This window comes from Mesocricetus auratus, unplaced genomic scaffold, assembly GCF_017639785.1.
Source record: "Mesocricetus auratus isolate SY011 unplaced genomic scaffold, BCM_Maur_2.0 Super-Scaffold_100013, whole genome shotgun sequence".
In the NCBI taxonomy this organism is placed as follows: Eukaryota; Metazoa; Chordata; class Mammalia; order Rodentia; family Cricetidae; genus Mesocricetus; species Mesocricetus auratus.
The window spans coordinates 66,307,346-66,331,481 of record NW_024429196.1 but is presented as its reverse complement, the minus strand read 5'-3'; the positions used below and the strand labels follow the sequence as shown (position 1 = coordinate 66,331,481).

The 24,136-nt window shown below is 45.8% G+C and overlaps 1 protein-coding gene across 2 annotated transcripts in view; it reads right to left on the bottom strand.

The window, feature by feature from the left end:
• Nucleotides 1-16,076, bottom strand: part of Gmpr (guanosine monophosphate reductase) — a 37,945-nt gene extending 21,869 nt beyond the window's left edge. Inside the window, exons 1-4 of one of the 2 annotated variants that reach the window (XM_021224956.2) lie at nucleotides 15,988-16,076; nucleotides 7,433-7,552; nucleotides 4,884-4,967; nucleotides 1,133-1,306 (exon numbers count right to left, since the gene is read on the bottom strand). In XM_021224956.2, the coding sequence (XP_021080615.1) occupies nucleotides 1,133-1,306; nucleotides 4,884-4,967; nucleotides 7,433-7,477 (303 nt within the window). In that variant the 5' untranslated portion in view covers nucleotides 7,478-7,552; nucleotides 15,988-16,076. Of the gene's footprint in view, nucleotides 1-1,132; nucleotides 1,307-4,883; nucleotides 4,968-7,432; nucleotides 7,553-13,940; nucleotides 14,196-15,987 lie in introns of those variants that run through there. The other variant, XM_005066338.4, reaches the window with a different exon arrangement.
• Nucleotides 16,077-24,136: the final 8,060 nt, after the last annotated feature.

Here is a 24,136-nt window from a genome sequence, read left to right as displayed (position 1 = left end):
CAGGGTACCAACTTCACTGGTGAATTAATCCATTGATGAGCTCATAGGGAAACAGGCTACATGAAGAACTAAGTGAGACCACAATAAAGAAAGTATGTCAATAAGGGCATGTCTTTGAAGGGGAATGCCTTGACCCCGATCCATTTTTCTTCCCTTGAGGTGATTTCCATGACCAAAAGCAACTTAGCAAAGAAAGGTCCCTAAAGAGAAGGCTGAACTGCACTAACAGAAACGATGCCTTTGTGCCAACTTCCTGTGGGGGAAATGTGAAGGGAATGGGTTTGAAAACACAGAAGTGGTAGGGTTGAATCATGCACTGGTCATTCCCTACATACTATACTAATTAAGACAAGTAACGATGTGTATACACACAATAGTTTCTCCATAAAGCCTGGCTGTAACTAGTGACTGTCACCTGCTTTTAGCCAGTTTACCCTGAGAGAAATCAATATAGCTTTCGTGAGTGATGGAAGGTACCAATTGTTGGGAAAATACAGAAAGCGGAGGGGAAAAAAATCACGAAACAAAGGTCTTAGATGAATGCCAACTCAATGAACCTATAATCATTAACTGACTTTAATAAAATGACTATGTCGAAGAGTCTGACCCTAGTAGCACAGCTGTCTGCTGACAAGCATGGATGGGGTGGAGGACAGCATGTTGAACTGAAAGCCTGGAATTTTCAAATCTTATGATAAATACACTCGATGGGCGGTGGTGGCGCATGCCTTTAATCCCAGCACTTGGAAGGCAGAGGCAGGCGGATCTCCGTGAGTTTAAGGCCAGGCTGGACCGACAGCCTCCAAAACAATACAGACAAACCCTGTCTCGTAAAAAAAAAAAAAAAAAAAAAAAAAAAAAAAGATAAATACACTCTATTAAGGGGTGATGGAGATTCCCCATCCCTCTCCCTCCCTCTCTTTTTTTTTTTTTGCAGGTCTCATAGATGCCATTTACCAAACATAAGGGGCCAGCATCCATGATGTTGATCAGGATTTTATTCACTCTTTAAAGAAAAGCTGACTCTTCAGATCTTCCCTTTCCTGGGAATTTGCAACTACTGTTGCCACAAAAGCTATGGAAAGGCACAGGCCCCGCCCCACCTTGAGAGAGAGCATCCTGTCATACCTACCATGATGGTGTGTTCAGGAAACTTGGATCGGACCAGTTTCACGAATTCCACAAAATGTTCCGAGTACCCATTGGCCACATCTAAGCAGATGAACTTCACCTGTGGCACAGCTTCCAAGATGCGGCTCATCTTCTCCAGATCACTCTGCCCACTGCCCGAACTCACAGCTACATGCTGTGGCCAAGAGAAGCACAGAAGACAGCTATGAGCAGCAGTGTTCAAAGGAAGACCCTCCCTCCATCCAACGACACTCTGAGGTCTGAGCCTGAGCAAACACACAGGCTCTGTTTAAGGGACAAACAGCAGCAGAGTTACAGAAGACAGGCTCCTTCCCATGGTTGACCTAAACTTCCTGTTTTCTTTTCCACACTTAACACCCATCCTTGAACCTGGGACTCAGCAAAAAACTTCACAGTAAATGTATTCTGAAATACTCAAGACCTTGTCCTCAGCTTCTACTCAGTTTTCTCAAGCTTGCTGTGTAGAACTTTGTGCTGTGCAGCTACTGATGCAAATGTGTCCTAGGGGGAAACCCAAAGAAGGGCACCATGGGAAGTTTCCAGAAAGAACAAGTGAGAGCAACTGCCATTTACAGATTAAGGAAATAGGTGGCTGAGATATGTCTCAGTTGGAAGAGTGCAAGGTCATTCTCTTCAACCTACCAAGTTCAAGGCCAGCCTGAGCTACACCACACCCTGTGTGATAGTATTGTCAACTTGAGAGATGTTAGAATGACCTGGGAGACAGGTCTCTTGGAGATTGCTGTGGTTGCATTAGTTGAGATGGGAAGCCCATGGCATGCCTTTGGAGACTGCTGAGGTTGCATTAATTGAGATGGGGAAGCCCTTGGCACCATTCCTTTGCTGGGATCCTGGGATATTTATAAATGGAGAAATGGAGCTGAGCAGCAGCAGGCGTTCATGACTCTAGGCTTCCTGATTGTGCATACATGTGACCAGCTACTCCCAGCTCCTGTCACCTTCCCTCAAGACCATGGCACCCTGTACCCTTGAATTATGAACCAGAGTAAATGTGCCCTTAAGTTGCTTTTGCCAGAGTGTGTCATCACAGAAACAGGGGTAGGAAACTAAAACATACCGTCTTAAAATGAATAAATAAAACCAGGGGCTGGAGAGATGGTTCAGGAGTTAAGAGTGCTTATAGCCTTCACAGAGGACCCAGGTTGGGTTCCCAGCAACCACACAAAGACTTACAACCACATGCAACTCCAGTTCCAAAGGATCCAGCATCTTCCTCCAGCCTCTGTTGGTACTAGGCATACGTATAACACATGCAGACACATGCAAACACACACAGATAAAAATAAGTCTTTTTTAAAGACTTATTAAGTCATAGTAAGGACATGATAAGTCATATAGAAATGATTTAAATCTATAAGAGGATATGTGTAAGTTATATGTAGATTTATCTATAGAACCTGAGTGACTGAGCACTTTGGCATGTGCAAGGCATGTGCAGAGACACTCTGAACAATAGATCAAAAAAGGAAAGACTTTATATTGAGTCAGAATTATTTTATCTCTTAAGTCAACTTTTTCATAGGGGAAGTCCACACCTAATTAAATCGTAGTGACAGCAGCAGCAGCAGCCATGCCAGCACCCAAAATCATTATCTCATCATAAATGATCTGCCCACAAAGAGGCAGGCCCAGACCTCACTGCTGGATTTGGCTTAGAACCAGCGGAAGAATATGCTGGATAGAAACTCAGTCATATTATAGGAGGGCTTAGAGATACCAATATTAAACACCCATTTACTTAATGAAGCAGAGCTACTGAGACATAGCAACACAGCATGGAAGTCACCTACACTGGCTAATATGTCAACTTGACACACGCTACAGTCATTTTGGAAGTGAGAATCTCAATTGAGAAAATGCCCCCCCCTCAGACTGGCCTATGGGCAAGCCTGTGGTACAGTTTCTTGATTGATGCTTGATGTGGGAGGGCCCAGCTCACTGTAGGCAGTGTCACTGCTGGGCTGGTGGTCCTGGGTGCTGTAAGAAAGTAGGCTAGGCAGACTCTAAGTCAGTAAGCAGTACTCCTCCACAGCCTCGACTTCAGTTCCTGCCTGTCCGCAGTTCCTGCACTGATTTCCCTAAGTGATGGGCTACACAATGCACACTCTGTAAGAGGAAATAAAGCCATTCCGCCCCAAGTTGCTTTTGGTCATGGTGCTTCATCGAAGCAACAGAGACCTTACACTAGGACACCAGCTTAAGTACACAATGACTTTAACGTATTTAGTTATGTCATTACTATAGAACATTCTCCTGGTTCCCAGGAGGACTTCTATTTATTTATTTTTTGACAGCACTGGGTACTGAATCTAGAGTGTCATACACTTTTTAATCCACACCAGCAAATCCTGGCTAAGCTACAGCTCAAATTTCTTTTACCTTTTTATTTCGGAGAGAGGGTCTTACTAAGCTGCCCAGGCTGCCCTCCATCTTGAGTTCCTCCCGCCTCGGCCTCTTAAGTAGCTAAGATTACAGGCTATGGCACCAAGCCTGGCTCAAATGACTCTTAAGAAATACCCTTAATTTCTTCCTGCTGCTACGTGGCCCAGATAACCATGAGTATTTGCCCACCATGGGCAATTAATGTCAATGAAATCACACTTGAGGGCTTTTGTGTTTGGTTTTCACTCGGCAAAATGTTCTTAAGGTTTGTTCACACTAGAACATAAGTCAATACTTCATTCCCTTCTGTGGCAGAATATCAGTCTCTCATACTGATAGATCATGTTTTATTCATTTGTCTATCAACCAGACATTTTAGTTGTTTAGTTTACATTTCCTACTCTGGAGCTATTGTAAATGTCCTGAGCATTCATGAACAAGTCTACCTTTGGATACATGGTTTCATTTCTTCTAGAAATGGAACTGCTGGGTCACATGGTAACTCTTGAGGAATGTCTTAGTCAGGGTCACTATTGCTGTGAAGAAACATTGTGACCACAGCAACTTGTAATGAAAGGGTTTATCTGGCTTCTGATTCCAAGGAAGTCAGGACAGGAACTCAAGCAGGGCAGGAACCTGGAGGCAGGAGCTGATGCAGAGACCATGGAGGGTGCTGCTTAGATTTGCCTTTCATGGCTTATTCAGGTAGTTTTCTTATAGAACCTAAGAAATGGCAGCATCCATAATGGGCTGAGACCTCCCCCATCAATCACTAGTTTTTTGTTTTTGTTTTTAAATGTCCCACAATCTTGCCTACAGCCAGATCTTAGAGGCGTTTTCTTAATTGGGGTGACTTTAGCTTGTGTTAAGTTGACATTAAACTATCCAGCACTAGGAGTTTTTAGGTCATTCACAAGGCAGCCTCAGCACCTACATTCCTCCCGACTACATGAGCATTCCAATTTCTCCACATCAACAATTCTCAATCATTCTAATGACAGTCATCCTAGCAAGTGTATAGAATATTGAAATAAAGGGCAATTTGCTATAATTAGGATATGTTGTCTGTAACTAGGAAAAAGCACTTAGATTGGATTCACCTGGAAATCCCTGGCAGGAAGCAAGGCCTTCCCCCAGGCTGGTGATAGATGCTTTAGTCTCCTAAGGGGAAGTAGTCCTCACAGGGTAATCCTGGCATTTTCTAATACCCTGTGCAGCAGGTTTCCTCAGAAAGCCCTGGCAATGACCCACTAGCCTCCAAATACTCTTGACATCAATGAAGCTTTTTCTTCCCCTCAGCCCTTGTCACTAAAAACAAGTCGCCATACCTGCAGGCACTCAGGGTGGTTTTCTGCAAAACGTTTCCAGTCATCCAAGGAGTAATGCTTGTGAACTGCTGTAAACATGGCGTGCTAGGAAACAAAACCAGATCGTCAGGAAGGAGTCAGGAAAGCCCATCTTCCTCTCCACCTGGGGGATAAGCCACAGACAAAGCCATCTGTGGCTGCCATCCATGCCTAATTTGCTCGGAATGTGTTCCTAGTAGCTAAAATAACAAACAAAGGTGTATGCAGTGAAGCAATGGATCACAAAATGGTTTCCTGCTCGGATACAGACAATTTGTGTTCAGTCAGGGAAGGTCTGCCAAGAGGCAAAAATAAAGGAGCTTTCCCACCCAGTTGGCCCATCTAGTTTCTGCTCACACCCAAGGCAGGTCAAGAACACATATGTAGATGATCCCCCAGACCAGTAGAATGACCATTCTAAGGCAACCTTCTGTTCAGCCAACCTAAGGACCTTGCCTTACACCCAAAGCTTCCTCTAATACACAGCCTACGTATTTCTTGCTGAAAGGCAAGAAGGGCTGGGCTTATGTAAATAACCCTTCACCTTTGGCTATTGAAGCCAACTTGACCAGCATTGGGCCAGTGCTTTGATGACACCATAGAATTCTCAGAAAGAACAATTTTGAAAAGAATTATCATGGTTATGAGAAACGAGGCTTAAGGAATTTAAGAAATATATAGCAGAGCTGGGTAGGGGGCACATGTCTAGAACTCTAGCACTTAGTGCTCCGATGGCTGAGGTTGGAGGATCAGCGGCAGCTGAAGAGCAGCCAGAGCTATAGAGCAAGACCCCACCTCCAAGACAGGGGGTAGGGCAAAGGAGGGAGAAATAATTAACTTAGCAACTGCTTACAGCAATGGCCAGAGTCAAACTTCCCTCCTCTGAGGCCTCTCCTCTCACTTCTGAGTCACCCCGCACCTCCGGTTTCCCGCTCTAAAATTCTTTGACTCTGTTAATTCACACTGTCTGTGGATCCTAAAAATAGAAAACTCATAGGACCCACGCATGGTTGTCTCAGCCAACGTAGGCTATGGCATTCCTGTGGAACTTTGCCGTGAACACAGGAGGGGCATAGCAAGTTCCAGGTTATTCATGGACGGCAGTCAAGCACGCAGACGAATCAGGCTATGTGTCACTCCCCGAGACCCACCTGCTGAGTCCCACAACCATTTATGCTGTTAGTTGCTGCCAATCGTACCTATAACAAAACACCTGAGGTGATTAGAAGGCTTGTTTTAGCTTGCTCTATTGAAGGATCCCTTGCTCTTGGGGCTGTGGCTTATCAGCCCAGTACAGAGCAGATCAAAACCATTCACCTTATCCCCAGCCAGGAACTAAAGAAGAGGGAAAGACATGGGGTCCCACATTCCCCTTTCAAGGCCATACCTCTAATGACCTAAAGACCTCTTGCCAGGTCCCATCTTTTAAAGGCTGTACTCCTTTGAAAAGCACCACCCTGGGAAAAACCCTTCATTCGTGAGCTTTCAGAACACTTTCTCACACCACAACATACTCTCAAAATTCATTGCGAGTAGTCATTAATGACAAAAGCAAGGAAAAGATTGAGAGGGGAAAAATACCACATTCCTTTAGCAATTAATTTATTTGCCTCAGACCCCCGTCTGGCAGAGCTGACAGTCGCACAGTCAATCCTCCATCAGGTGGATGACCTCCAAACTCCACTTTCTGAGCTCATAATTTGAGAATCTTTCCCTCCTCATCTCTGTGTGATAATGAATCCCAGTGCCTCCCGTGGTCAGACCTGCCACCTGCAGTGAGATGCTTTTCCGACTAATTGCACTTATCTTTGTACTTGGCAGACATGACGAGCAGAAACAGATACACATCTCCATGCTCATCACTCGAAAATGCTCCGTTCTCAGATGTGGAAGATTCTCACCCAGACACCCAGCTCTGTGAGGCAACAAATGCCTACAGCCGGCCTTTCCTCCATTTTTCCTGAGGCCAGGACACTAGACAAAAGACACCTTGAACTTGCCCAGGGGTCCATCCATCTTAGATGGAATCCTGCAGGTTCTGGGGTCACTTTGGGATTACAACCTGCCTCTGCACTTGACTGAAGGTCCTGGGGCGAGAAGTCCCTCCTCTTTCTCTGTCTGCCTCAGTGTCCCCATTTGCAAAAGGAGCCTAACCCCATGGAGTTATGGTAAGAACTGAGAGGTACATTACAGCATAAGCTATAGTGTTCCCACAACACAATGCATTAAGTGCTACACTCTAAGTGGCTCTATATGTTTTAAAGGGGGTGGCACTCTCCAATATGGCATTCATCCTGTCGCGCTTAACTTGCTTTTGAAAGCCTAATCTCTAAAACCATCACAGGCATTTTCACAGAAGAGACAGGGACATATTTAGGCCATATCACAGAGGGCAGAGTTCACATGAGGCACAACTACAGAAGAAAAGACAAGTTCCTTGCAACAATTAGATTCAACAAACAATGAGTCCAAGCATCTGACACCGCTCCCCGCCAAAAGCTGAGGATGTAGTGAGGAGATTGAGCTCCCACCTGAGACATTACCGCAGCCATCTCAAATGTCCCCACAGTGTCCATGTTGGCCACAATGATGGGAATCCCTGAGTAGGTCTGCTTTGAGTTTCGAAATGTAAAGGTTCGCTCCAGATCCACCTGTTGGCAAAAGGGAAGGAAATGAGGACCGGTTCTTAGGTAACACAGAATTCCCAGCGTTCAGGGTGGGGAGGACATGAAGGATGGGTCTGCCCCTCAGCCCCTAGACTCTCTCAGGGCTCCCGCCCAGTGTTCCAAGGATAGGATAGCCCCAAGGAAACCAAGTAGCAGGCTTTACTCACTCGCTTCAAAAGCTCAAGCAGTGCCCACTGTTTCCACACACCCCAATAAGACACTGGATATTCTTCATGAAGCCCAAGATGTGTGTGAGATCTTTCCTTCAGCTCCCCGCTCCATGCCTCTGCCACCTTCCTGCCTCATCCTGTCTCATTCTGACCCTCTGTATACAGACACACATTATTATCCCCCCCCCCACTTCCAAGCACTGGAGGGTCCATTCCTCTTCCAGGAAAATCCATCCACCCATCCCCAACAACAGTGAGCTTTCTCCCTCCTCCCGTCATCTCACTGTTCACCTAGAACCACACTCCACATTTACCACTGAGCTACAAGCCCTCAGTCCCTTTGCCTTTCAGCTCCAGCAGCTGGTTTGTAATTGTGAGAGCTGGGAGGAGATACGAGGCAACCATCTGTTTCTGCATAGAAACACTTGTTCCTCTGCCTTGCAGACAGCTGCAGGGAGGGCCCACCAACTCTTCTGGAACTCCGGCTTCAGTGCACATGTGGCTGGGAGCTGCTGTCAGGAATCCAGCGAGACGTCCAGTCAGGACTGTGTGCTAAGCAGAATGGTGTGCCAGAGCTGGGCCCTCAAAAAAGATGCCAAAAGTCTGGCAGTGGTGACACACACCTGTAATCCCAGTACTCGGGAGGCAGAGGCAGGCGGATCTCTGTGAGTTCACGGCCAGCCTGGTCTACAAAACAAGTTCCAGGACAGCAAGAGCCGTTACACAGAGAAGCCCTGTCTCAGAAAAACAAAAACAAGCAGCAAACAACAACAACAAAAAGCTGGCAGAGTCAGAATCCCTCCTGTGACTCAGGACAGTCGTGTGCTTGAATTTATCAGAGTGGCCACTCCCAAGACGCCATTTCTCAAATTCATGTCTGTCTGGGCTTAACCCATGGAGGATACCAAATGAGAAACTGAAGGATGCTGGAGGACAAAAGTAAGGTGAGATCCAGAACCTCCTTTCCCTTGGGTAGTAGCTTTTGCAGGGAGCTGTGCACATTCCTGGTTCCAGCTTTCCCAGCAGAGTCCAGTCCTTCCCATCAACTCTCACCCTAGGGTGCTATTGCCATGTTGGGGGTGGGGGGGTTGGTAGGGACACCTTAGTCAGTAAAGCACTTACCTTGCAGGCATGAGAAACTGATTTAGGATCCCCAGAACTACTGGAAACCCAGATACACACCTATCATCCCAACCATGAGGACATGGGAGGCAGAAACAGGTGGATTCCTTAAAGCCCTTAGGTAGGCTAGTTTGACCAACTCAGTGAGGTTCCAGACCAACAACAGACTTTGTCTCAAACAAAAGATAGAAGGACCCTGAGGATCCACCCCCAAGATTGTCCTCTGACCTCCAAATATACACCCCACACATGTATGTACACATACGTGTACACACACACACACACACACACACACACACACACACACGCACGCACCCACACACACCACACCACACTGCGGGTTAATAAATTCATTGTTTGAAGTATTCTGCATCATTCATTTCTTTGACTGGGCCCTAAGTAACACAGACCACACTGGAGGTAGGTGTGTGACCAAGGTGAACAGACTAGGAGAAGCTCGAACTTTAGGCTTCTACCCTGGCTGCCTGAGTACCAACAGTCGCCATCTTCACCCAATGTTCTCTAGATGTTCCTTTTCCCCATTTCTTCCCACTTGCACTGTACAGACTGAACTAAGTCAGGGCACCCTGCGCTGTATCTCAGACCCTTTAGCGTTTTTTTTTTGTTTGTTTTGTTTTCTTGCTTCTTCCGGTCCAGAAGGCTTCCTGGATAGTAGATGTCATACAATGACTGGGCTGGCCCTAAACCGCAGTCAGTGAGAGGAAGTGAGATGCTATAATTCCATGAACCTCCCAGGCAATGTCATCCCTTTCTGAATGTCCTCAGTGGTAAAGTGATTCCAGCTGACACCTTCGAGAGGACCAAGGGAGGCCCCTCCTGGCAACCCTGCACTGCTAGCTGGCCCTCCCCTTTTTTGTCCAGACTGAAAACAATCAGAACTCCTGGTCTCAAATACTCTTGTAATTCTGCCCAAAGATGCACAGGGAGAAAGAGCCTCTGCACTCTGTCCCCATGAGATCACAATGGCTTTTTCTTGGCACACCAAAACCTATCTGCACTACACACACACACCCAGCACTTCACAGAAACGGGCAGCTCTGACAATAAACCCTTGGCTTCCTATCTCCACAAGGCAGGTTCTTGAGGCTGGAGGTGTGTAGTTCAGCAACAGAAACCATGTTTAGCATATACCAGGCGCTGCCAATAAACCTCTCCCTCCCAAATGACATAAGGCAGATTCTTCCCAATATTTACTTCTTAGAATGAGAAATGAAATTATCTGCCCTAACCGTATCTACCCAACACACACACACACACCCAAGACAGCCCACTTGTTCAGAGAGATAAATACTTCACTCCTGACTTTACTCCATCCCAGGGGCGGAATGCCCCAGATACAGCACCTCTAAATCCCCACTCAGAAAGAAGCAAACTCCCCTCCTTCACCCACAAAATAACTTCTGTTCTCTTCAGTGAGGCAGTCTGATCATTACCTAGCATTCTGTAGGTCTAAAGTATCCACTGCCATGTTTCAGAGCAGTTAGGTGTAACGAGTCAAGCTTAAGGAAATACGTTCTAACCTCTGCCACCACCCTAACAAAAGCAATCGCTCGTGGACAGGACAGAGGGAACCAATATGCAATGGCACAGGGAACCCGCCCTGCCCCCCACCCACACTTCCCTCCCAATTCCTTAAGGGCACACAAGGTAATGCCTGTATGTTAAACTCTATAGACACCCACCAACTTCATCGTCGTAGACAACTGCCACTTGACTTGGCATGAGAGGGGGTGCCCTAGAAGCATGATTGACCTTTGGGAAGACATTCTTGGAAGCAGTCCACAAAGGCCCGGGCATCAGATAAAAGTTAAGTGGGGAAAGATGTCCAGTATCCTGAGTAACTGGAATAGGCCTTCTGGATGCTGATGTTGCCCAGGAAGCTTCTGAATTGGATAGTGTGTAGAGCTTAGCAACAGTGTGAGCCACACAGTTCCCAAGTCAAAAGTGCATCATAAGCCAGGGCAATGGTTCATACATTGAATGTCTTCTTGATGAGCTCTGCAAACATGTCAAGACTGCCCCAAGCTGCATCCATCAAAGCCTCTGTGCTGGAAACTGTGGATTTTGGAGTGTCTCCCTAGGTGGATTCGCTGCACTCATGACTAAGAATAAATCTGGGCAAACATTCTAATTCCACAAAGCAAAGTTTCCATAGGCTGTTATGGGTTGAATTGTGGTTCCTCCAAATGACACCAAAGTCTTAACACCATTATCTGTGAATGTAACCCTGTTTGGAAATAGGATCTTTGCAAGTGACCAAGTTGAGGTCACTGGATGTGGAATGAATGGCTTATATCAAAAGGGGAAAATGTAGGACAGCTTACAGAGATGAAGTTAGGTGTTAGATCTGGCATCTACATGCCAAAAGGGGTCAGCAAGCCAGCAGGAGCTGGTGAGATGCATGGAACAGAGGCTGTCTCCCTCTCACAAACAGCTTTCAAAAGAAACCTGCCACATAGACACACCTTTGTTAAGGGCTTTCCAGCGCCCCAGCTGGGACACAAAGAAACCCTGTAGATCAGTGGGCTCTTCTGTAATTCTGTGTTATAGCACCCCCAGGACACAACATCAAGGTGATACAGTAAGTAGTAACAGAACTCAGACCAAAACTGGAGCCTCCTTTCTTCTGTATTTTCTCTCTGGCTTGCCCTGTTCTGTTCCCTATGGGTCAGACTGTCACAAATGGGGACAGCTAGCCCCATCTCTCCTGAGTGGTACAACACTCATTACAGAGTTGTAAGCAGGTGGAAGGGCATTTGTCTCAGAACAAGTGAGTGGTTCTTTGCTCTGAATAGTCTTCAATATCCAACTTTCAAATCATGCGTTAATATATTAAAAAAACAAAACAAAACAAACGACTGTTCTTGGCTGGGGTGATGGCTCAGTCTCTAAAGTGCTTGCCATACAAGCATGAGGACCAGAGTTTGATCCCCAGAACCCAAGTTTAAAAAGTCAGGTATACTGTCGTATCCCCAAGGCTGGGGCTAGGGAGAGTGGAAACTAACAGAGCTTCCTGGAGCTTGCTGGGGAGCCAGACTAGACTACTTGGCAAGTTTCAGACCAGTGAAAATCCCTGTATCAAAAAAATATATATAATAAATAAATAATCTTTAAAAAGTAGACAGTGCCTGAAGAGTAAAACCAGAGGCTGACCTCTGGCCACCATATGTGCATCTATGCACACACATGTGGGCATACACACATACACGAACATGCACACACAAGCAAAATTCTTACTTTGAACTGGGCTGGGGTGTTAAGCCAGGATTGGGTCCCTTGGAACGACGAAAACCCCATGTATATCAGATCAATCCAAAGGTCTTAACTCAATCAACAAGTCCCACAGCACTTAATCACAAGACAACGAAAGAAACGCTGAAATGGAACATTAGAGAGGCTAAGGTGCCCCTTACACACACAGTTCCGGGCAGACAAGTCACATTGTGTGATCTCATCCACCAGGCAGGAGTGCTCCAGCCCCAGAAGACTAGAGCACAAGCAACTGGAACAGCCAGGCCACTTAACACTCCTCACAAAAGCTAGTGTGAGTGACACTCCTCAAGGCCACTAATTCTCACTGTGAAGATTCACCCATGCTGGGACATTAAGAGTGGCAGTCAGCACAAATTATAAAACCAAATGCTGCATGACATAAATATTAATACTGTACCTTCTCAAGAGCCTTCCTAGTTCAGAAAATGCATAGATCCTTGCTTTGTACAGATAAATATGTATTTATTTATAAACAAGTGGCTCATATCTAAATAAATTTTAGACAAGTATTAAGAAAAAAATTATTGAGACCACCAAATTATTAGTCCTGGTCTGTGTTTAAGTACTTACTGGCTACTAGTTACTATACAACAGTACAGGTGTTTTCTCTAGTGTTTATTTTTATTCCAAAGGTTTGTGTGGTCCTTTGGAACCCAAAAGTACACGATGAAGGAAGGGGCATCTAATTTGGGTGGATAAGGGTCCATCACACCCCCTTACCCCTAACCACCACTACCACTTCCTGTCTCGATCCAGTCTGGTTCCAAGCAGCCAGTGCCCCTGCTTAGGGCAAGTGACTTGGTTCTACTCGTTCATTGGCTAGCGCAGGAGGCAGACCTAATCCGTACCAGCCCTCAGCTGGCAGCTTCAGGCACCGCAGTCCGGCCTGGGCACCTGAGCGAGTTATTTGCTGAGGGGATTTATTTATGGTCTTGTTTGTGAAGCAAACTGGCTTAGCTCCCTCCTTGGGCCCAGGATGAAACCCTGTCCTTTCAGGCTGTTCTGCCTTTGCTCCCAGACAGAGCAGCTAAACCACTGTCACTACTCATTCAGCGGGCTCCGCCTTTCCAGAAAACTATTTACCCTTTAAGGTCTGACCTCGGCCGGTTCCAGTCTCCACCTGTTTCCAAGCTTCCCTCTTATTATGGCACAACTAACTTCCAGTGACCGAATGACCCTCACCCCAGCACTGCCCGCCTTCCTCTCTCTGGGCTGGGACTGCAGGCTGTCCAGTTCCGCAGAGTGCCACCAAGAAGCAGGTCCCCACGCTCAGCTCTGGCAAGACCATTTAAACTCAGGAAGAAAATCTTGAACTTTGAGTGCTGAGAGCTCCCGGTTTGGGGGTTGCTTTGTTTTGTTTTGTTTTGTCTTGTCGTGTTCGAGACATTCCACCACAGGACCTAATGCTAAATCAGCAGAGGCAAGTCCCAACACCAGGGGACACTGCTCCAAGTCCCAAGAATCTGCAGTTACGATTCTCTTCCTTTCCATCCTAGCCTCACCAGTTTCCTCTCCTCCCTGAGCGCCCCTCCTGAGACCCATTCCTTCTAAAGCCACTGCTCACTTGGTTGACAGACACATTTATAATTCCAGGCCCGAACTAGGCCCCCTTGTCACTGACCCTAAAGACAGTCCAGGTGTAAGAGAAAACTGACCAGCCTTCCGCTATCTCAGAGGGGGTAGAGGGTGTGACATCTCTGCCTGGGGCACAGATGAGGCACCCTGTGTTACCCCTTGAGCCCAATTCTCCCTTGCCAGCCCGAAGGCGGCACGCCAGCGGTCCCCACCTCGGCTCTGCTCTTGAGGCTGCTCCGCTTAGGTCGCAGCAGAACATCCTTGAAGTCGAGTTTAAGATCTGCATCTATGCGGGGCATGGTGCTGGCGGTGCTCGGCGGCTTCTTTGCGGCGGAGGCGGTGCGAAGGCCGGCGTCAGCCAGGGGCAGCCGGGCGCGTGCGTACAGCGGCGCCGGGATGGCTGTGCGCAAACCGGTGCTCTGCGAGGCTGGTGCGTACACCGTGTTCTTATGCCCGCACGCCCCGAGCCCCCGGCACGGTTCCACCAGCCCTGCGCCCCGGCATGAGCCCCGCCCCGGCTTCCAGGTCCCGCCCACAGCCCCGCCCACAGCCCGATCTCCTGGCTGAGCTCTCACCCAAGGCCAAGCTCCCTCTTGAGCTCAAGGAGCTCCTTCTGCCTGTGCTTAACTGTGAACGCGGACTCTACCAAGCAAGACCTCTAGGCAAGGGTTGACCTGAGAGATGCGTGAGGATTAGAAGAAGACCTGCAACAGTCTCCCGTTGCCCAGAGTGTACCCTGGTGTGACTCACGGAGGTGACCAAAGGAGAAGCCAGGGGAGGCACAGGCTTACCAGTTACTAGGGCAGCTAGGAGACCAGGAGTATGATATTTTTTAAAGACAAGGTCTCACCATGTGGCTCTAGCTATCCTGAAATTCACGATGTTGACCAGGATGGCCTCGTAATCATAGAGATTCGCCTGCCTCACTAGTGCTGCTTCCTGTGAGCGCTGAGATTAAAGACGTGAGCCACCAAGCTGTAGAATGTGACCTTCTTTATTCACAGCAAAAATGTCAGGTCCAATAGGAACTTCCACGCCCCCCTCACACACACACACACACACACACACGTCCGCAAAAAAAAAAAAAAGAGCAGGCCCACTGACTTCGTTAAAAATGACCATCAGAACTCAACTCAACTCAGGCTCAACTCTGGCAGTGAAAACAAAAAGATGACTGGTCGATAAATCAAAACTCACATGCAGCATTCCTGCGGAATCTGCGAAAAAGCTGCGAGAAAGGGACCACCTCCTTTGGTGTATACCTGTGATTACATACCACAACCCAAAGCTGACCTCCAGACACTTCGGAGTAACATGCACTTACCATGCATGTCAAGGTGCCCATTACAGCCTTCTGGTTCTTCTCCTCTCCCCCATTCCTCCTCCACCATGCTAGCTCCCAGGCTGTTCCAGCTAGCCCACCCTCCTCTCTTCAACAGAACTCCTTCGTCATTTTGCTATTCTCTCTCCCTGTTAATTTCTCTACCCAACCCCCATGAGATAGCCCTAGACACAGCCAGTGTGCTCTTGATTTGCTCTGAACTCTTCCAGATAGATGCCTCTGGCTGTTCTCTGGTGTCTCTTTACAGCAATAGAAGAGTGATTAAAACAAACACCTTCTCCAGAACCACAGGGCAGCCATCTTCTCGGTGGTTTCTTTACTGTGCCCTCACTTACAAAAAGGTTAGGAGTTTTGGCTTCCCTTATTCCACTCCCAGTATGTCCACCGAGTGTTGAGATAGGCCTTGTGCGTGCTCAAGAGGAAACCTCTGGGAGTTAGTAAAAGGGCTGGAACAGTGGCCGGAACTCAGTGGTAAAGAGTGCCCAGTGATCCAGCTAGAGCAGAAAAAATGAGTGCAGGAAAAAAAATGAGGTTTACATAAACCAAGTGTCTTGGGGCGTCTACTTAGCTTGAAAACTTGACCATATTCCAGTTGGGTGACCTTGAGGATGTCTAAGGAGTGTTTTCATAGGTCAAAAAGTAGGATTTGTGCACTGGGTGGTGGCACGAGCCTTTAATGCCAGCACTCAGAAGAAAGAGGCAGATCACAGACCTCTGTGAGGCCTGCCTGATTTACATAGTTAGTTCCAGGACAACAGGGGCTACATGGGGAGACCCTGTCTCAAAAAAAAGTAAATACAACATATACTTTATATTAAGTATTTAATAAATGGTAGCCATCTTGGTTACTTTATACTACTGTGATAAAACACCCTGACCAAAAGCTACATGCGGAAGACAGTGTTTATTTTACTCACAGGTTACAGTTCCTCATCAGGAAAGCCAAGGCAGGAACTGAAATAGAAATTATGGAGGCACTTCACTCACCGGCTGCTCTCCAGAGTTTGCTCAGTTAGCTTCTTATACCCAGACCCACCTGCCCAGGGATGGCACCACCCACAGTGGGCTGTGCCCTCGCACACCTATCATCAATCAAGAAAATACCCCCCCAGTCTTGTCCACAAAGCAATCTGATTGAGGCAATTCCTCAGCTGAGGCTTCCTCTTCCCAGATGACTCCAGTTTGTGTCCAGCGGACAAGACCTCAACAGCTATTTGGAGTCACATGTTCCCTATGTCCAGCAGTAGATGCTGTTTGCCACTGGTCCATTGTAATCTGAACCTAGATTTGAAGCATTAACTCCCTGCCTATATTAAGTTGGGGCAAGCCCTGTGTGCTGGCTAGTCTTATGTAAACTTGACGCACAGACCTGAGTTATCGGAAAGGAGGGAAACTTAGCAGAGAAAAGGCCTTCATAGGATCCAACTGTAGGGCATTTTTACAGTGAGTTATTGATGAAACAGGGCCCAGCCCATTTCGGGTAGTGCCATCCCTGGGCAGGTGGTCCTGAGTGCTCTAAGAAAGCAGGCTGAGCAAGCCATAGGAAGCAAGGCAGTAAGCATCCTCCTCCACGGTCTCTGTATCGGCTCCTGCCTCCAGGATCCTGCCCTGATTGAGTTCCTGTCCTGACTTCTTTCAGTGATGGACTATGATATGTGCAAGTGTAAATTGAATAAACCATTTCCTCCCCATCTTGCTTTTGGTCATGGTGTTTTATCACAATAGAAGCCCCAAAAGGCACCCTGCTCCAAGGAGACCTCATTCTTAGGACTAAGCAAGTGCACAGGGCCATACCTCCTTCATCCTCTTTTCCTACAGGACTTGATGGGATATGCCTGTATCCTAGCACTCGGGAGGAAAAGGCAAGAGAATTGAGAATTTGATGCCAAACGGGGCTTCATAGCAAGACCGCATCACCATGGCCCCACACACAATTTTTCATGTCCCAAAATGGCTTCTTAGAGTGGAGGAACTGTATGTGTATATTATTGGTTCGTTTTAATATAATATAATTCGTATTTTGAACAGTTTAGCTACTTGAAATTCACAGTTCAGAGATTTTTGTCTCATCTCAGAACTGTATGACAATTACTGTGATTTTAGAACATTTTCATCACCCCTCCCCCAAAAAACACTCATGTGGAAAATCAATTTTTTATACGAATACTTTCTCTCCAAGTCCCAGGCTTGGTCATCCTGTTGGTAATGGTCGGTAGTGTCTGCATGATCCACAGGCTGCACTGTCGATCCATTATGCCTCACTTAATTTGCCTTCCAATCTACAATTTAATTTATCAAATACTTACAAAAGGCTTTGTTCCAGTGGCTTTGGAAGGTGACACCACACCTGAGATGCCATTGCAAAGGTGCAGATAGAATCAGAGGTCCCATGCATCTAACGTTGAATTCCAAACGAAATCTGTGTAAGTGGTGTCAGTTTATGGCCAGTCAGAAACAGGGTTGAAAGTAGTAAATTATGAAGGACTTAATTCATAACAAGAGCCATGTCGTTTATATCTGAATATTGACCTTATTCAGCATCTTCACTTTCATTAATATACCTACAATCTCCCTCTGATACAGCTGAACACACGCCTGCGCTCACACACACACACGCAGGTATACACACACATGCACACATGCATACACATATTCAGGTATGCCATCTTGAATATATTATACCAAGACTTCACAAATTATTGTCACACATCGAGTCGCCTTCATCCAAAAATCTGGAGTCTCACTGAAATGTGAGTGCTGCAGTCAGATGCCACAGTATGTGATGATACCTTGCTTGTACAAAAAAAAAGCCTGTCTGGGAGTCAGAGAATGGAGCTTGCCACTAGCTAACCATAGAGGTCTGGAAGTCTGTACAGACAGACAGGAAGTGAGGTAGCTGGGCAGAAAGAGGATATAAGCAGGAAGAAACAGGAAATCGATCTTTTGTCTGCTGAGATGCTAAGGACCATAAAGTATGCTGCATCTTGCTCCTTCTCTCTGATCTCTCAGCATTTCCCTCACTATCTGACTCCGGCTTTTTATTATCTAGACCAGTTAAGAACTCCATTTACAACAGTACATGGAAATATTCCATGCTCTGAAGAAAAAAACATCCCAAATCTAAAACGTTTCCAATCCTCGACACGTGTGGTGCAGCAGCAACCACGAGCTGACAATTTACAGCAGAGTTCTTTGAACATTTTTGTGCTAGATACTAATACTAAAGATTGAAAAGCTAGCCAGGCGGTGGTGGCTCACGCCTTTAATCCCAGCACTCAGGAGGCAGAGGCAGGGGATCTCTGTGAGTTCCAGACCAAGCCTGGTCTACCCAGCAAGTTCCAGGACAGGCTCCAAAACAATACAGAGAAACCCTGTCTCGAAAAAAACAAAAAAAATTGAAAAGCTGAGTGACCAACTAATTTTTTTCCCTTTTGCTCCTGAGACAGGAGCTCTTGGAGCCTGTCCTAACCTTGAACTTGGTATGTAGCTAAGGATCTCCTTGAATTTCTGAACCTCTTGCTTGCTCCATCTCCTGAGAGTCAGGATTGCAAGCTTGCACCACCAGTACTTGTTCATGAGGTACTGGAAATCGCACTTCATGCATACAAGTCAAGCACTGCCAGCTAAGCTATATTCCCAGTCTTGATGTAAATTCGAATGCCTAGGCCAAGAGATGGCTAAGTGCTTAGGCTCAGCGGCTGCTTTTCCAGAGGACCTGGTTTGATTCCCAGCACCCATATAGCTAATCACAACCATCCGTAATCCAGTCCCAGGGGCCCCGATGCCCTCGTCTGGCCTCTGTGTGTGCTGTGCACTCAAGTCGTGCACAGACATGCATTCAGACAGAACTCTTATGCACATGAAAATTAAGAAAACAAAAAATTGGAACACCTGATCTAGTAGATAGTCACCCCACCACACCCCATACCCAGTATTGATCCTCAGACAGTTTAGTGGGTGTCTCTAGTGAGCACAGCTGATAAAGAACACAGGCCAAACATACCAAGTTATTTTCCACTGCAATATGTGCAGAGAAAGAAAATGTAAATTCAATTTGCTTGTCATTGAGCAGCAAAATGTGTATGTGTGTGTGTGTGTGTGTGTGTGTGGTGTGATTGTTTTGTTTATCTAATTAAACAACTCAAAATCATTGTGATTGAATTTAGGCTACTGAATATAACACCCAGTAGAGGGGGCTTGGATTCAGGACATGATCCTACCTTTAAAAGACACTAGAGATGTCCCCAGGGTGGCAATTCTTATTACGGTTGTTAGTCTTTCAATTAGGCTGCTGTAACCATCTCATTCCTATCCTGGTAATCTTGCTTCTTGTTATTAGTCTTTCATGTTACAAGTAAAGCAGAAGGGAAAAGAACCCCAAATGAAAACGCTTGTAGAGTCATCCTTTAATCTGATGTTGTGTTGGAAGGTTTTCACATATGTTTCTTTTCACCGAGGAAATGGCACCTCCATGTCTTAACTCGATTTTGTAGCTGGTCAAAACAATGGATTTCATCTGTGTAACAGCTTTATGTTTAATTGTGTAGTGTGTATGTGTGTGTGTGTGTGTGTGTGTAGAGAGAGAGAGAGAGAGAGAGAGAGAGAGAGAGAGAGAGAGAGAGAGAGAGAGAGAGATTGTGAGATTGTGGACTCATGAGTATAGGGGCCTGTGAAGACCAGAAGAGAGTTACAGATGCCCTGTGAGCTGCTCAATATGGGTGCTGGGAACCAAACTATGATCCCTGGGTGAGCAGAAGGGATAGGGAAAGACACTAATATCAAAGGAAAACACCAACAGGACATTGCAATTCTTAACATCTATGCGCCAGACACAAAAGTACCTGAGTTTATAAAAGAAACACTACTACAGGTTAAGTTACATATTGACCCTCACACACTGACAGTGGGGACTTCAATATCCCACTCTCACCAATAGGCAGGTCATCCAGACAAAAACTAAACACAGAAAGGCTGGAACTAACTGACATTATAAACCAAATGGGCCTAACAGATGTCTACAGAACATTTCATCCAAACACAAAAGAATATACCTTCTTCTCAGCACCTCATAGAACTTTCTTCAAAATTGACCACATACTCAGACACAAAACAAGTCTAAACAAATACAACAGAGTGACAATTTAATTGTGACTAGTATTTTACCTACTGTGGGTCAGTGCCCTCTTCCTATTGTATGTGCTGGGGATAGATCCCAGAGCCCGAAACATGCTCCGTACATATTCTAGCAAGGAGCTCCACCCCAGCACAGCACCTGTGCTCCTACTGGAATCATCACATGGGACAGTTTTCATAAACACAGAAGACTCACTTCACTGGTTTTCTCTTTGGTTCCACCACTAAATCATAAATCCCTGAGGATGAGAGGGTTTTCTTCTATGGCAGTGGTTCTCAATCTTCCTAATGCTGAGAACTTTAAATACAGTTTCTCATGTTGTGAGGACCCCAACCATAAATTTATGTTTATTGCTACTTCAATTTCATAACTGTAATTTTGCTTCTGTTATGAACCATAGCATAAATATGCACTATGCATAATATCTGATATAAGACCCTTATGAAATGTTTGTTCAGTCCCCGAAGGGGTCGCATATATATTCTCTCAAACCACCACCCTCACGTGCATTTAACCATTGAGCTACAGTGAAGCCCCAAATATTCCTTTAAATTACTATCCTAAGTATTATTAGCCCTTTCTTTGTAAGCTATGGGGGTTGGGGAGAAGGCCAACTGCAGTGCTATTTCCAGCCTGTTTATTCTGGGGTCATCTGCACTCTTAAGTGTCACTCAGAATAGCACCTGTGAGGCCCCGCTGCTGATTCCACGCTCTTGTCCTTTTCTGCTCCAAATCTGGGTTCTGCTTATCAGGAAGCCAATTGCATTCCTGTATTTGCCTGCATCGTGTCTGTCATGAATCCTGCTCGGAGCCATGTGGACACCAGCCAGCCTGGCTTCAATCAGGTGAGCTCAGCAGTCAAAACGTGCTGTCACTCAAAGCAGTTTTCTCCTACCGCAGCAGATGCTGGTTAGTGGAGGTGGTCCCGTTCTATAACATAGCTGTGAGGAGTGAGTTAGCAGATGTGGGACATCTGCCCTGCTGGAAGCATTGGGCTAGACTCCTGCAAGAAGAGTATTCATGGCAGTCTTATTAACCAATCACACACACCTTATTTTACGTGTGCCCCTAAGGGAGATTCATGCACATAGTAGTGGTAGACCCATTTCATTGAAATCACAGCCCACAGCCCTAGCACTGCTGCCCCAATGGAGCTTGTATAACACACACATATATTCTCCCTAAGGCACATCACCACTCTCTCAACCTAGAACTGCTCTGCCACCTTCAGCACTAACCTGACCAGTCATATTACACACAAAAGCACAAAAGTATAACAACAACAACAACAAAAAGTAACAACAACACTAGGCACACCATGAAGAGACCCTTGCTTACAGGATGATTGCCAAACAAGAAGGCAGGACACCCACCGGTCCACCCAGGGATGCACACCCCAGGCAGCCCAAGCCTTTGTTGCTCAGTATCTGTCTTTAAGACACGGGGAAGGTACAATGAGCATAGGCAGATAATTGTAGAAGCCATGCTTAACAATAGTGGCCATTAGAGACTGGAAAGGAAGTGTATATGGGGACAGCATAGAAAAGAGAGACTGTTGGGGCCACTAAGATGGCCTCTCTGGTAAAGGCACTTGTTATGTAAGCCAGACAACCTGAGTTTGATCCCAGGAACCCTGAGTGGAAGGAAAAAGTGGCCTTCTGACATCTACATGTGCATGCTAATACTCACATACACACACACACACACACACACACCACACACATATCACACACACTAAAAATAATAAATAGCAATTTTTAAGGATGGAGGAGAATCCCTAAAACATATTTTGTTCAAAAACTGTCTTAATTATATCTAATTATATGCTAATTTAAAAGATAAATTTAAAGAATCTTAAAGGATTGGATGGGATTACCATATACTGCCATACATAAGGAAATATTACACGAACCGCACTAATATATAATTGCTGTGGAATACCCCTTTGTGTACTGTGAAGACATGCTGCTCTCATTGTTTATAAAGGAATGTCAATAGCTAGGCAGGGTTTTTGGGTCAGAGAGAACATTGGGAAGAAGAAAGGCGGAGTCAAGGGGTTGCCAGCCAGACACAGAAGAAGCAGGAGGTGAACATGTGCAGAAAAAAGGTGCTGCCACATGGCAGATCATAGACAAGAATGTGGGTTAATTCAAGTAGAAAGAGCTAGTTAGTAACAGGCGTAAGCTATCAGTTGAGCATTTATAATTAACAATAAGGCTCAGTGCGGTTATTTAGGAGCCAGCAGAGCTGACTTCCAAGACACAGAGAAACTCCACCTACATCTAATGCATGTAAAATATGTATAATCAATACACATATAATATACAAATACAATTTAGGTGAGTTAATAAAGATGCAGGTGTATGAGAGTGTTACTTAATAAAAATATAACCCCTGGCCATTTGTTTGGAATTTGCCAATGGGTTCTAAAACCTGACTCCAATCCAGGATCCAGCAAGATGTGTCTTTTGGTTGTTTGGTATCTTTCTGGCACAACCATTCCCAGGGTAGCTAAGATTCGCATCTGTAAGAGCACAGGGGACACCTGTCCCATTGAGAACTTGATTTCTGTGGTGATTTGAGTAAGAATGGCATCCACAGGATCATATATTTAAATGCTTTGCCATCATGGAGTCCTGCTATTTGAGAAGGAATAGAAGGATTGTAGGATGTTGCCTTGTTGGAGTGGGTGGTGCCTTGTTGGAGTGGGTGGTGCCTTGTTGGAGTGGGTGTGGCCTTGTTGGAAAAGTGAGCTTTGAAGTTTCAAAAGTCCACCCCAGGCCACCAGCAGTGCTTGTGGATGTAACTATCAACCACTGCTCCAGTACCTACCTGTCTGATTCTCACTATGAACTAAGCCTCTGAAACTGGAAGCAAGCATACAGTTAAATGCTTTTCTTTATAAGAATTGCATTGGCCATGGTGTCTCTTCACAGCAATAGAACAGTGACTAAGACAACTTTCTCCACCCTTCTGCAGGTGAGGAGCTTGAGAGTAGGCATCACACCCCACTTTACCCCACCCCAATCTCCACCCTAGACGTCACAAACCTTGAAGTACCCAAGACAGAGCATTCTGTAATTACCTATTGTTTAAATATATTCATTACCCCAACACTGGCTCTCTCTTCCTTTTATTATGAATATTTAGCCTTGTAGGAATAATACATAACACTGTTAACTATTTGGATAAAACACCACTCAACCATTTTGACCTAAAGGAAGTCACTATTTACACAAGGAAACATGAGTTGTTTACTTGAGCAAATATTTTGCCTTCTTTGTTTTGGAAAGTTTGGGAAACAATTGTAAAAGCAACAAAACATAGTCTTAGTTGCTAACATGCTTGCCTACCAACCACAAAGACTTGGGTTTAACCTTCCAACTCTGTATAAAAACACCCATAGTGGTGCATGCCTGTAATCCCAGTACTCAGGAGGGGCGGTGGAGAATTTGTAGCTCAAGAGGGTCTTTTTTTCTTTCTGAACAAGGTCTCATGTAGCCCAGGCTGGCCTAAAATTTGCTGTGTAGCTGAGAAAGACATCAGTTGAAGACACCAGGCCAGGGACTGGTGAAATCTACATTTAGGGAGAGTCTTTCCATCAATGAACCCAGTCTAGAAACTCCTTCACAGAGATCAGAGATCTGTTTCTAAAGTGATTAAAATCACATCAAATTGATAACCAAGATTCCCCATGATGGGCTAGAGAAATAGCTTAGAGGTTAACGGCACTTGCTACTTTTGCAGCCCATAGCTATCTGCCCCACTAGTTGCAGGGGACCAGATGTCCTCTTCTGGCCTTTGTGGGAACTGCATGCAGGTGGCACATACATACATTGAGGTAAAATGCTCATAAATGCAAAATAAAATTTAAAATGTAATAAAGTATCATGCTTCCCTTAATGGTATGAGCCCTGGTCAGCAATTGGACA